This window comes from Haliotis asinina, chromosome 1, assembly GCF_037392515.1.
Source record: "Haliotis asinina isolate JCU_RB_2024 chromosome 1, JCU_Hal_asi_v2, whole genome shotgun sequence".
NCBI lineage: Eukaryota > Metazoa > Mollusca > Gastropoda > Lepetellida > Haliotidae > Haliotis > Haliotis asinina.
In genome coordinates, this window is record NC_090280.1 from 36,134,465 (window position 1) to 36,148,196 (window position 13,732).

General features: G+C 39.6%; 2 protein-coding genes across 3 annotated transcripts in view; one reads left to right on the forward strand and one right to left on the reverse strand.

Moving 5' to 3' along the window:
* Positions 1-248: 248 nt before the first annotated feature.
* On the reverse strand, positions 249-6,678 carry LOC137290920 (cilia- and flagella-associated protein 68-like). Of its 2 annotated transcripts, XR_010957239.1 has the most exons (4): positions 6,319-6,678; positions 3,191-3,275; positions 1,148-1,929; positions 249-1,076 (listed from the first exon to the last, which is right to left on the reverse strand). XR_010957239.1 is itself a non-coding variant. In XM_067822127.1 (3 exons), the coding sequence occupies exons 1-3, from the start codon at positions 6,538-6,540 to the stop codon at positions 1,760-1,762; spliced, it is 477 nt and encodes a 158-aa protein (XP_067678228.1). In that variant the 5' UTR covers positions 6,541-6,678; the 3' UTR covers positions 249-1,759. The 2 variants fall into 2 exon arrangements, 1 of the variants encoding a protein (XP_067678228.1); XM_067822127.1 differs by having other exon boundaries at positions 249-1,929.
* Positions 6,679-8,242: 1,564 nt separating this feature from the next.
* Positions 8,243-13,732, forward strand: part of LOC137290867 (uncharacterized) — a 34,737-nt gene continuing 29,247 nt past the window's right edge. The window contains exons 1-3 of the mRNA XM_067822032.1: positions 8,243-8,348; positions 10,287-10,405; positions 12,945-13,007. Of these exons, the coding sequence (XP_067678133.1) occupies positions 10,299-10,405; positions 12,945-13,007 (170 nt within the window). The 5' untranslated portion in view covers positions 8,243-8,348; positions 10,287-10,298. The remainder of the gene's footprint in view (positions 8,349-10,286; positions 10,406-12,944; positions 13,008-13,732) is intronic.

A 13,732-nucleotide genomic window follows, 5' to 3' on the forward strand; every position in this document is an offset into this window, starting at 1 on the left:
CGAAACCACACTCTCAGAATCAGGAACGTAATCGCCAGAACACAAACTGTGGCTGAGTGGGCTAGATGGCTGACTCTGTGTGGTGGTGATTTGGTGCGGGACTGTGCAAATTGTCAACCAGAGATAACAGAATCGATACTTTACTGAGAAAGTGTAATCCCAACATAACGTTTTATATTTCACCACTTTGAAAATGGTATTGTGTATCAAAAACACTGTTTAGCCAAACCACAAATAACACAAGCAGATACAACAGCGGAAATGTGTATTCATGAATAACACAATACAATAATTTATTACACAGATATATTCATAATACTGAACAGGTGCTTAGAAAAAAAGATAAATAAACGTGTATAGATTATCACAGCCAGCCATGATTCGTTACATGATAATCCAAACGGTCACAGCGCCCCTTGTGCACAATATTCACTTCGCAATAATTCAACCTCGTAAATCTGAAAATCTCAACATGCGGGCAATATTAACTTGAGCGTCAAATCACAGACAGTCCTGATTTGTTATGTGTTAATCCAACTGACTTCACAGCACTTCTTGTTCATAGTAACCACACAAACAGCTATGAGACATATCCATACATATGTCATACACATCGTTTTGTAACAAAGACGTTTATAGTCACGTCTGACTCACACATACAAAATCAAACTTATAGGAACACTTTTCTGGGGTAACTGACTTTCTAAATAAAAGCAATTATCACAAAAATGGGTAATGATACTTGGCATGTCTGATCAGGTATCACTGTTGAAAAAAGATCATCTGTTGTATAAACAGCTTATCACAAGAACACCCGAATATACTCAAGCTAAATTGAATCATTATTTACAGATGATTCATGGTTTCATATACGCAGTTGGTTGTGGGGAGGTAAAGATAGTTGGAATTAGGGGGATTTTCGGGATTAACTTCATAAATGTTAAACTCACCAGGTCGGTGTGACCGGTTCAGTGATTTGTGAGTTGAAATTCCGGTTTTGCTGATTTAGGCAATTACTGCTAGTAATCTGATGTAGTATGTATCACCTCGTATCACACACTGGGCCTCTCATAATACTGACTGTGAGCAGGTTAATATGGTAAAATATAACATGTATACAATATATCACATCTACGCCATCGAATACCGACTGTGAGCAGGTTAATATGGTAAAATATAACATGTATACAATATATCACATCTACGCCATCGAATACCGACTGTGAGCAGGTTAATATGGTAAAATATAACATGTATACAATATATCACATCTACGCCATCGAATACCGACTGTGAGCAGGTTAATATGGTAAAATATAACATGTATACAATATATCACATCTACGCCATCGAATACCGACTGTGAGCAGGTTAGCATGGTTTAACGTGTTGTGTACAATGACATCGACATAGTTTAATACTGACATTTGAACAGGGAAGCATAGCAACGGCAACTATGTTGGTTAGATACAATTTTCTTAACTACGTCATTGACTGTGCAAGTTATATGGTCCGAAAAAAGAACCAAGTTGGTATCCTTGCCGTATAATTTGATTGGAGAGTGATTGTCTCTTAATCGGCATATAATACTAGCATTATTCAATGATTTGTTGTGTGACCAAAATGTCTTAAAGTTACAAATGAGTATATATCATACAAAATCATGCAAACCCGTTTACACAACAATTGTTTTTCACGTGTTTACCACAACATCAACAGGTTAACAATCAACACAACAAAGTTGAATGGGAGTTTTGAATTATGACTGAGCTTGCGCTGTTGTCGTTTCCGGTCCTGTCAAAGGCTGTGCCCGGATGTTGGGGTGTACATAGGAGGCGCGTGTTGTCGTTTCCCAACTGTTATAGATGGCCTTGAGACTGGGGTGGTCAAGTTCAGGCTGGTGACCGGGGAAGGCGTGTGGGTGTCGTTCTGCAAAAACAAGCCATAGCCGTCATCATAATGTCACATGTGGATTCATAATGTCATAAAATCACATGTGACTTCACAATGTCATAATGCCACGTGTGACTTCACAATGTCATAATGCCACGTGTGGCTTCATAATGTCATAATGCCACGTGTGGCTTCATAATGTCATAATGACACGTGTGGCTTCTTAATGTCAGAATGTCACATGTGGCTTCATTATGTCATAATGCCACGTGTGGCTTCATAATGTCATAATGCCATATGTGGCTTCATAATGTCATAATGCCACGCGTGGCTTCATAATGTCATAATGCCACCGTGTGGCTTCTTAATGTCTGAATGTCACATGTGGCTTCATAATGTCATAATGCCACCTGTGGCTTCATAATGTCATAATGCCACCGTGTGACTTCATAATGTCATAATGCCACATGTGGCTTCTTAATGTCTGAATGTCACATGTGGTTTCATAATGTCATAATGCCACGTGTGGCTTCTTAATGTCAGAATGTCACATGTGGCTTCTTAATGTCAGAATGTCACATGTGGCTTCATAATGCCATAATGCCACGTGTGGTTTCATACTGTCATAATGCCACGTGTGGATTCATAATATTGACACGATGAGGTCATAATGCCACCTGGTGGAGTCCTGGTGTCACGTGGTACCGTCACAATGTTACATGATAAGGTGATAATGTCATTTGTGGGCGTCAAAATGTCACATGGTGACGTCACAATGTTACATGATGAGGTGACAAAGTCATTTGTGGGCGTCAAAATGTCACATGGCGGCAGATATGTCAAGTGGTTGCGTGATTGTGTCGAATGGTGTCACGTCAGGTCACGTGTCGAAAAGTCATATTGGTCACGTGGTGGAGTGATTGCAAATCATGCCATGTGGTGGCGTCATTGCACACGACTATAATGTTATTACTACATAAAACAAAAATGATTATCCGGAATGTCGAACAAGACATTGGTAGTTGGGGACAAGTATAGGAACAACACGTTCCCAAATCTGCGAAACGTGACTGGTTGAAGCCGGGATACTTGTCAAATGAGAATTGTTCTTAACAGACATCGCCAAGTTGACGATGGATTTTAAACTAAAAAAATCCCGACTCTGAGGGTTAAATGAAATTTGATGTTTTACCTGTGTGTTGCAACGAATAGAATATGTTCGAATCGAGGGCCCAATCTCGAAAATGGAATCGAATCGAGGTCTGGGTAAATCGAAGTAGACCTAGTCGATACTCACCTTTCAGGTGCTTGAGATCCTTCGGGACCTCATGCGGCTGTACGTTGTAGCTTGAATCGTAAGTAGACTCGAAGAAGTGGTTGTGCTGACAAAAAATACAACATATTGAACAAATACAAATTTGATGGACACATAAACGTGGACAATCGAGTCTGGACCAGACAATCCAGTGATCGACATCATGAACATCGATCTAAAGATACGTTGACGTATGTCAAGAAAGTCTGACCATCCGATCCCGTTAGTCGTCTCTTACTACAAACACGGGTTACTGAACATAAATTGTAACCCGGATCTTCACGGGTCTCGTCGTAAGGAGAGATTCAATAAGTCAGCTACAAGACGGTGTGGACTGGGTTGCCTGGTCCAGTTTCAATCATTTATAGGTCACCGTCATACAGATGGAATTTTGTTGAGTACGACGTTGGCTTAAGCTTTTGTCTCTGAATATACCGTATTTCCTCTCGTGATCGCTCGGGCACTTATATTTTCAATGGATTTCCATACCCAGCGCTTATTAGAGGTCCGGCACTATCCGGTGATACGTTCATAACCCCGTTGACCCAGACATACTAATGATCAACGACATGAGCATCTAGCGCCGTAATTGGGAACATTCGTCAGTTATCCCCTGTGCCTTTATCTCCTTTTTCGTCAACATGGAATTTAGTATCAGGGTGTTTGGGGCACGTGCCTATATCACTGTGCTAGTAAAACGGCATGTCTTTGATCTGACAAAACAACATGTAGGGGTTCTTTGTTACCATCGTAGTTACATTTTCAAGGTTTTAAGAATTCCGATTGACTGACAGTTATTTTAATTCACGAGGAACAGCTGCGTAGCCCTGTGGTTCAGGCATTCGCTCGCCACGCCGAAGACTCTGGTTTCAGACCCAACTTGGGTACATTGTGTGAAGTCCGGGTACATTGTGTGAAGTCCATTTCTGGTGTTCCCAGTCTTGATATCGCTTGAATATAGCTAAATGTGGCATAAAACTAAATTCATTCAATCTTTAACTTTTATCCACATCTAAATTTCACTATTGATATACATACTTCAAAATTTCATCTTAATTTCACTATTGATATACATACTTCAAAATTTCATCTTGATTTCACTATTGATATACATACTTCAAAATTTCATCTTCATTTCACTATTGAGATACATACTTCAATGTTTCATCTTAATTTTACTGTTGACATACATACGAGGGGATATCAAAAACGTTTTGAGCCTCGCCCTGAAAAAGCAAGATTTTGGAATTCATACTGCTTTATTTTTCAACATAGCCCCCTTCCAACTTCACACACTTCTCCCATCTGGTTTGCCAATTGCTGATTTCTGATCTGAAGAACTCCACATCTTGGTCCCCTAAAAACCCTCCACAGCAGCGATAAGCTCATCATCATCCTGAAATTTCTAGTCCCGGGTGTGTTTTTTCAGTCAAGGAAAGAGGTGCAAGTCACTAGGGGCTAAGTCTGGAGAATAGGGAGAGTGAGGTAAAATTTCGTACTCTCACTCGCTCGCAGTTTCCATTGCAGTTCTACTGGTGTGGACTTGTGCATTGTCCTGGTGAAGAAGAATCCCTCGCCGGATCTTTCCTCGCCGCTTCTCTTTAATGGACTGGCGTTCCTGCTTCAGAAGGTTAGCATAGTACTCACTCCATTCATTGTCGTACCATGAGGCAAGAAGTCTGTGTGGATAACACCTTTACTGTCCCAAGAAATAGTTGCCATAACCTTCTTTGGGGACCTGGTCGATTTGAACTTCTTTGTCCTTGGAGAGGTGACATGTTTCCATTCCAGTGGCTCCTGCTTGCTCTCAGGGTCATAATGATGTAGCCAGGTTTCATGACAGGTTACAATTCTAAAGTGAAAATCTTCTGGGTTGGCATGGTAACGAGTCAGCATCGCGCCACTGATGTTGACCCGAGAAAGCTTCATGTCATCAGAAGGCATTCTTGCACACACCTTCAACATGTGGAGATTGTCATGGGGTATGCTGTGAATGGATCCATATGAGAGCCCGGTTGCATCTTCTAACTTGTGCAGGGTGATACGACGATTTCCCATACTAGTTGATGCACAGTGTCAATGTTTGCTTGGGTGGCACTGGTTGAGGGTCGTCCTGGACGGGGGTCATCATCTAAGCTCTCTCTTCCTCGCTGAAACTCTTTCACCCAACGTTGGATGGTTGTAAACAACATTTTTACTGCTCTATATTCAACCTCGTCCATTTTTCACGGTCACTAGGGGGTATATCTCTTCTACAAGGCACTGCCATGGAAGAAATGCATCTAGCTATGTGATCCTACCGGGAATATGTAGCTAGGACACTAATATACGTTAGGTGCCCTGCCCATTACTATTTGTCATGTATAAATATGCAAGGCTTAAAACTTTTTGATATCTCCTCGTATACTTCAATATTTCTTGTCTATTTTCTTAACATTAAGGCATCAGGCAATGAGCACAGGGGCTTGTATCGCTTTGAAACGGCGTTCGAAAGACATATATGTGTATAGACCCTACGTACCCTAGTAGCCGTTTCAAAGCGATACAAGCCCCTGTGGCAATGAGAACACGAAAATTATGTCATGATGATGCATGATGGTGTCACAGATTTGTAGATCACTTCTTCTGCTGTCATTCATCATATTGTCTGGTCCTGGCACAATTGTTTACATACCGCCGCCATATAGCCGGCGTGTTCCTGACCATGGCGTTAAGCAACAAGGAGGCACATTATAAAAACATTATGCCTGCTGAGAAAGCGTTGATGGAGATTAAAGACGAAATACATGCATAACATTAGCCGTTTACACTGACAAATAACATTGTCTGAAACTTAAAGTCTGCAAATCAAGTTTACGAATTTATTGCAGTTTTGCTGTTCAGATATCGTGTTCACTGGGTTTCATTTAGCTTGTTATTAGATGTATTTATATGTTTTAAGAATGTCTGATCTGGCGTCCATATTGCGACGGGGGACAACAGAAATGGCCTTGAACCATTGTACCAATCTGGGGAATCGAACCCGGGTCTTTTGCGAGACAGGCGAAAGCTTTAACCACCAAACTACCCCACCAAACATAAGGTGATGGTTATATATGCTAAAAACTCACCTGTGACGGCAAACTCTTCGCCTGACGCTCTTTCTTAATATCAAATTTGTCCTCATTCCAATTCCCTATCAAAGTCCCATTAGAAAACGAATTTTCTTTAGTGGTGCATCGCCAGCCAAACTGGTTAAATTTAACCTGATCGGTTGCGTGGGTCCAGATCTCGCCGAGTCCGCTGGCTCGGACCATGCTACGAAAGGGCAGGTTGTCTTCGGCCCGCTCCATTCTGATATCTGGCGAGTTTTGCACTTACTGGGTGTCAGTGGAATAATGTGAGAGCTCCTAGATTGTTTACAATCCGCGAATTACTAGCACTTTCGCGTGCTTCCCGGCTGACAATCGCGTCGCGTTGCTAGGGGAGACAACGTCACATGACCAACCATGCAGCCATTGTTATTGGCACAAGCTCCACTTCATTGCTTGCCGTCATTCGCAGGTGTTGGGAATTCGATAACACTGTAAGGAATTTAGAAGGGCTATTTCCATAGGCTCTGTACGGGTAGAATTTCGAACGCGTCATGTTTAGAGTTCGGAGGCTGCTGAAGTTTAGAACTGTCTGCATTAATCAACTTCAAATGATGTCTCTAGATGTGTATTAATGTAAAACAAACACTAACTTTTAAACCGATTATATCATTCACACATTTAGTTCAACTTGAGCATAGACCATCATGAGCTATATTTTTAACTCTCTAGTTTAACAAAGTCTTCATTCCATTTATTCTGAAGTGGAAGATTTCTTTTTGGGGCTTTAAACATTGGTTTTGTGATAATTTGAAAACGACATGTCATTATAATACTTTCATCTTCAAATATATTTGTGTTTTTTATTGTTTAACGCTGCACTCCTAATTATTCCGGTTACATGCGATCTGTCAGTAATCGAGCCTGGACCCATAAAGGTATACTTAGCTTCCTTATTTAGTGTAAACGAAAATTTAAAGAAGTTTTATGCATCTGAGCATGCGTATTCAACCAACCGTTGTGTGCAAAATAATCCGTGTAATTTTTGTGGAAAAATATTGGTTGTAATACACTTTTTAAAGATGCCTAAGATACCCATTAAAAATCTTGTACTCTGCACTTTTAAATCATTTACATGATATGCCATGATATTGCTAACCTAACTTAGATTTACTTATTCCAAAACTGAAGTTATGATAAAATCATCACAGAGGTAACGTTTCTTGTCTTCGTCAGCTTAGTTTGTAATAAAATCTCTATATTCTGTTCTACCAACTTCATTATTGATAACTTTATTATTACTTAAAACATTTTCATATTCTTTGCCATTCTACTAAATCATCTGTCTCAGCGTGTGTTCCTCCGTGTAGAATGGGTCATGGCCATGAAGTAGCCCAAAAGTTAAAGCGTTCGCCCGCCACGCTGAAGACCCGTGTTCGATTCCAAACACGGGTGTGTAATGTCGCACACACGAGTCTCTAACTTAATGATTGGTGGTTTGAATGACAATTTCTTGAAAAACGGATGACCAGCTGTCGGTCTTGTACTTCCCTTGTCTAGATTTGCATCTTTAAAGGATACACTTACCGGTACTATACATCTGTGGGCTTAGCATTCACTTCTTGTGTCCTCTCCGTAATGTTGCTGGAATATTGAGTCTGGCGGCGTAATATTCACCTCTACTCACCCCACACTAGAAAACTTTGTGCTTTAAACTGTTTATTCCTTAACTACACTTTTGTGTATAAGTATGACAGTATGTATAAGTATGAAAGCTATATTTTTCACAATTTTGATCACAAATTCTAGTATAATCTTTGTCTGAGACACAGGAGACTCGACAACGTATTAACAATATGAGATGTAGTATGCTCTAGAATATCTTCAATTACATCTATACACAATACCAAATGCGGGGCCTGTAATAGAATAACAGTTCTGGTTCCTTTCGGTTAATCTAGTCGTTTTAAAAAAAATTCCGGGCAACCGGAAGTCAGTTCAAAAAAGATGGCGGTAATTCAGAAGTTCTTGTCGACCACCGAATTGTATCTGTGAATTCAAGCTGTGTGGTTCGTTCTTCCGGTTATGTGTTTTATTTATTGATACTGTATATTCAGAACAGAAAGTTTCGGTGAATTTCAAACACCAGATTTAGTGATAGTGCGACGCTGCAACTCTCTACTCTACAGTCTGGGCTTGGTCTAGACTTGCGGTGTTCTCCGTCTTGTGTGGGTTATTTCTGACAGAGTGACAGGTGCTCAGGAAAAGTGCTGATAGGAACTAAACTTGGTTGATTTGAGTCACAATGAAATAGTGATGTACCCCTTGTAAAGAAAGGGAGGTAATAAATTTATCATCTCGGTACGAGTCGCGATGAAATAGTGATGTATACCTCTTGTAAAGAGCACATGGGCTTGTAACGCTGAAAACTGCCATCAAGGTATATATTGTCCAGAATGCGTATTACTACTATATGAATATATACTTTTATATAGTAGTAATACCCATTCTGGACAATATGTACCTTGATGGCAGTTTTCAGTGTTACAAGCCCCTGTGGTAAAGAGAGGGAGGTAACAAGTATGTCATCTCGGTACTTCTGTACATTATGTTTCCCACCACTGGCTAGGGCCAGCTTACTACAGGACGACATAGCAAGGGAGGTCATGGCTGGAATGTGATTTTTTTTATATGAGCTAACCACTGGCCTGATGACAGTATTTGATTGTTGACAGACATCATTAACTTAATTAACATATAGGCTATTCTACTTGATTGTCTTTTTAATGAGTTTTTACAGTGTCTAGACTAACTGCTACTGTCACAATGAGAAATCTACATTATCATCTGTGGACAAAATTGAGTGTTGAAGGTCCCTACTGCAAACATGGGTGACGAGGTAGCCTAGTGGTTAAATCATTTGCTCACCAGGATCGCACGACTGTAGCAAGAATTAATGAATTTTCAGGTCACCAGAGTGCAAATGGCTGATAGCTTGTGTTATTTTTAATGCTAACAATTTGTTACTTGTGATTCATTAGTCTTTTCAGATTTTAGTGTTTTTCTAGTCAGTATGTTTCAAAATAATATTGACGCTTTAAGCTCCAATATCGCACTAGTATTCATGGTTAAATGGATTCTAAAAGCCAAATCCTCCAATGATAGCATGTGAATCGAGTGAATCACAGTGTGAGTTGGTAGAAATAATAAGATTTTGATGAATTCCAGTTTTGTATACACATTGAAAATAGGTATTCAGCACCTGCCCAACCCTTTTTACTATCAACCATCAGAGCTGCAGTTAATGTTTCAGGCAACTGGGTATTTACTCCCAAGTCTGTTTATAAATGAGTAATTGCACTTTTTTTTTAGGAGTAACTAGAATTTTGTATACTCCCACTAGTAATAATTAGTATAGAGAATTGAGTTCATATACACAGTTTCTTTAATGTCCTTTTTGGGTGATTAACACTCCTAAATATACAAATATTTCTCATTAAACTAAAAGTTGTTATTAATTGTTATAGAGCCAAATAGTTTTCAGCCATTGTTAAATACTCAACATGGAAGTCATGTGACCATTAGAGTAAACTCCTGACAGTGGTTACAGCTGTAACAGTATATGTATTATTTATATAGGCATTGCTTACCATTTACTAATGCTGTTGTGGAGTTTGGGTACCATGACAAATCATATGCAAGCCAATTTAGTTACTTGAGTAAAGTATGCAAGGTATTATAGATAGACCTTATGTAATTTTTTTGTTCCCAGGTTTGTAATTATTTGAGTAAATGTGATTTTTATGGAGTAAAATATGCACATGCACGCCTGATCTCTTGCTCTGCAACCAGTCAAAACCAGTGATTCTTCATCTTGTCTTGTGGGCATGTGCAGTTTGTTTTTTTTACTTAATGGAAATGTAAATTGTTTCCCATGTCATGGATTCACTGTCAAAGTGTTTTATACAAATCATCTCAAGTCTTTTAAATGACTGCTTATGTTTCAGGTTGTGAGGAAAATGTCAGACAAGGATATACCTCATAGGCTTCACAAATGGCTGACACAGGAAATGCACTTTGCTCCACCCCCAGGGACTAATCTGCCTTCACCAGATGATATCAGAGGGTATGTAACACCCGCAGGCTTTCACCTTGCCCCTCACACACGTGAAGATCCAAATTAGAATAGGTCTTCAGTAATCCATGCTTCTTGTAAGAAGTAAGGTGAAATGGGGTTTAGCATCATACTTAAGCTTATTTCGCTCATGTGATGACGTTCATGTGTGTCTATTTGTGGCAGCTTGTACTATTCCAGACTTTATTTCGTTTTCATCAATGAGATACCATTGGCGCAGTGAAGAGTGAATACCACCCTCAGACACATTATACTGACTCTGAGCTGACCAGTCTTTGTGTTAACCATTAATATCAAGTGCCAGGCATGGACCAACAGGTACTGTATTTGAACATTTTTTTTATGACGCGACTGGAGATCAAAACCATGACCTGCTACTCTCTAGGCAGACTAACCACTACACCACAAAGGTGCATTTGTCACCACTTGCCCCATTCCGTAACCTCCAAGAAGACTCGTCCCCCCACTTGATGCTTGTTATCATGGTCATGTGCGAAATTACCACAAACCAATCAGAATGTGCGTAATGGATGCGGTACTTTGATAAAAATAGTGCCCTCTACTTTCTTCCTTTGTCATTATGTTATTTTTTAAGAAATCATGAAAAATGTATATTGTTATCATGGTTATATTGAAAGTAGAAAAGTATGTAGCAAACAGAATTGTGCTGTCTAATGTGAAGTTTTTGATAAAAATCATGTGACTGACGGTCAGAGATTCAAATACATGCACGTGTGTTTGTTGACACAACGGCTCTCACTGGTCCAACTGAGTGCTTTTCTGACGATTTTGCGGGCTTATTATGGTGATTGTACATGTGCTTCCAACAGTTTCACGAAATGTAACGATAAATCGCTAGGAGTTTCAGAATAAAAATATTATATCAATCACATTTTACTTCAGTAAGACACATAATGTCATACTTTGTATACATGTATTGCAGTGTATGAAATAACGTCTGCCTGGTGGCCCGCTGCTTGCTAGTTGCATGGCGGACTTTCAACTTTACTTTCCAGCCGGCCCTGTGGGACAGTTAATTTTCCATGGGTAGATATTTTACCATGGGTATATATTTTACCATGTCACTGACTATGGGTGATCTTTTGAAAATAGTTTACAGTTGTGGTAGCTAAACGATGGTCTGTATGTATAGTTCATGATCAATCACACCGTAACTTCCACAGATCAACCTACCCTTTTGTCAAACACTAAATGTGATTGTCTAAAGAATGCAGGACCAGCACCAATTTACAGTTATCAGCCTGCTGGGCTTCCTGATATTTTTAGGAGTTTCATACACTGATGTATTGTGATTTAACATTTGAGTGTATGAAACAGCCACTGGCCCACTAGCCTGTTCCCAGTAAAAATCATTTGGGGTCATTTTGGAAATTTATCAAACACTCTGACTTCTTAAGTTAAAATGCACAACATAAAAATAGATCGCTAGCATCTGAAGGCTGTTCATCACATTGCGGACCATGAGCTTGGACCTAGCTTTTGGCAAGCATGGTATGAGTGGAGCGCACAAAAGGCCTGAAAGTTTCATGATGTGCTACTACTGGTCCATTTCCCCACACCAGCTTGTGATGTGTGAGACAGGGCCCTGCTTTTTAAGGGATGAATTTTTTTAAGAGCCACTAGCCACAAGGGAAGTGACTTTACGAAAGTAACTTTTCCTGACTAATTTTCCACTTACCCTAATTTTATTACATAATCATGATGATGTAATTATGAAAGAATAAATCAACATAGTACTTGATGTTAATGTTTACTGGACTCTTTATTGAAACGTGATAAATAGCCAAGAGGGATGTTATTTGTTTATTTAATATGCAAATAAAATTTACATCTTTAAAAAAATAACATACTATATAAAATCCAAAAGCAGAAACTCAAAAATGACTTTGAAATATTTCTCAAACTGGACATTTGCTGTCATACTCCAAGTGGAATTTTAACTGAATTCACTGAAAAATATATGAATGACCCAAAGAAAGTCAGACTCAAATATTCCCAGAGATGTGAAATATGTGCCCAGTGTTAAAGATAAACATTGAATAGTCATACAGATAACAGAAACTGTTTAAGAACCTTTTCATGATTCCCAGTTGTGCTCAGTTGCTGCTCACTCACTCGATATCTCACTCGATATCTCACTCAGTTGCTGCTCACTCGATATCTCACTCAGTCGCTGCTCACTCACTCGATGTCTACTCAGTTGCTGCTCACTCACTCGATATCTCACTCAGTTGCTGCTCACTCACTCGATATCTCACTCAGTTGCTGCTCACTCACTTGATATCTCATACAGTCGCTGCTTGCTCACTCACTCACAAACTACTCAACAGTCTGATGCTACCTATATTATTGCTTGGTATCTCATTCAATCATTTTTCACTCACTCGATATCTCACTCAGTTACTGCTCACTCACTCATTGTCTCATTCAATCCCTGCTTGCTAACTGCTCACAAACTACTCAACAGTCTTATGCTACCTATATTATTGCTCTGCTGTAACTGTTTCAGGATCTGCCGGGGCTCAACAGTAGATGTGTGGAAGTTCATCCTTAGCCATGTCCACTCAGTGCAGTAAGTCACTGTAATTATACTTTCACACAGGGAATCCCAATCCCAAGCATGTTACATGGGTGTTCAGGTAGAATTCTTTAATTGTAGATCCAGTGAAAATAACTGCTATGTAACTAGGAAAGTTTTAGTTGACTTGGTGCAAGTATAACTCTGGGTCTTAACTTTAAAACTTTGAAGATATTCCGAAATAATTGGTAATTCTGATTTAATTGACAATACTGTCTCTTTCCCTTGATGTCTCACTCAGTTGCTGCTCACTCACTCAATATCTCACTCACTTGCTGCTCACTCACTCAATATCTCATTCGATATCTCACTCGGTTGCTCCTCACCCACTTGATATCTCACTCAATTGCTGCTCACTCAGTCGCTGCTCACTCACTTGATATCTCACTCACTTGATATCTCAGTTACTGTTCACTCACTCGATACCTCACTCAATCGCTGCTCACTCACTCGATATTTCACTCAGTCGCTGTTCACTCACGATATTTCACTCAGTTGCCTCTCACTCACTTGATATCTCCGTTAATCGCTGCTCACTCACTTCATATTTCACTTGATATCTCAGTCACTGTTCACTCTATCGATATCTCACTCAGTCTCTGCTCAATCACTCGATATCTCACTCGGTTGCTGCTCACTCACTCACTGTCTCATTCAATCCCTGCTTTCTCACTCACTCACAAACTACTCACTAGTGTCCTGTTATCAACATGTTGTTT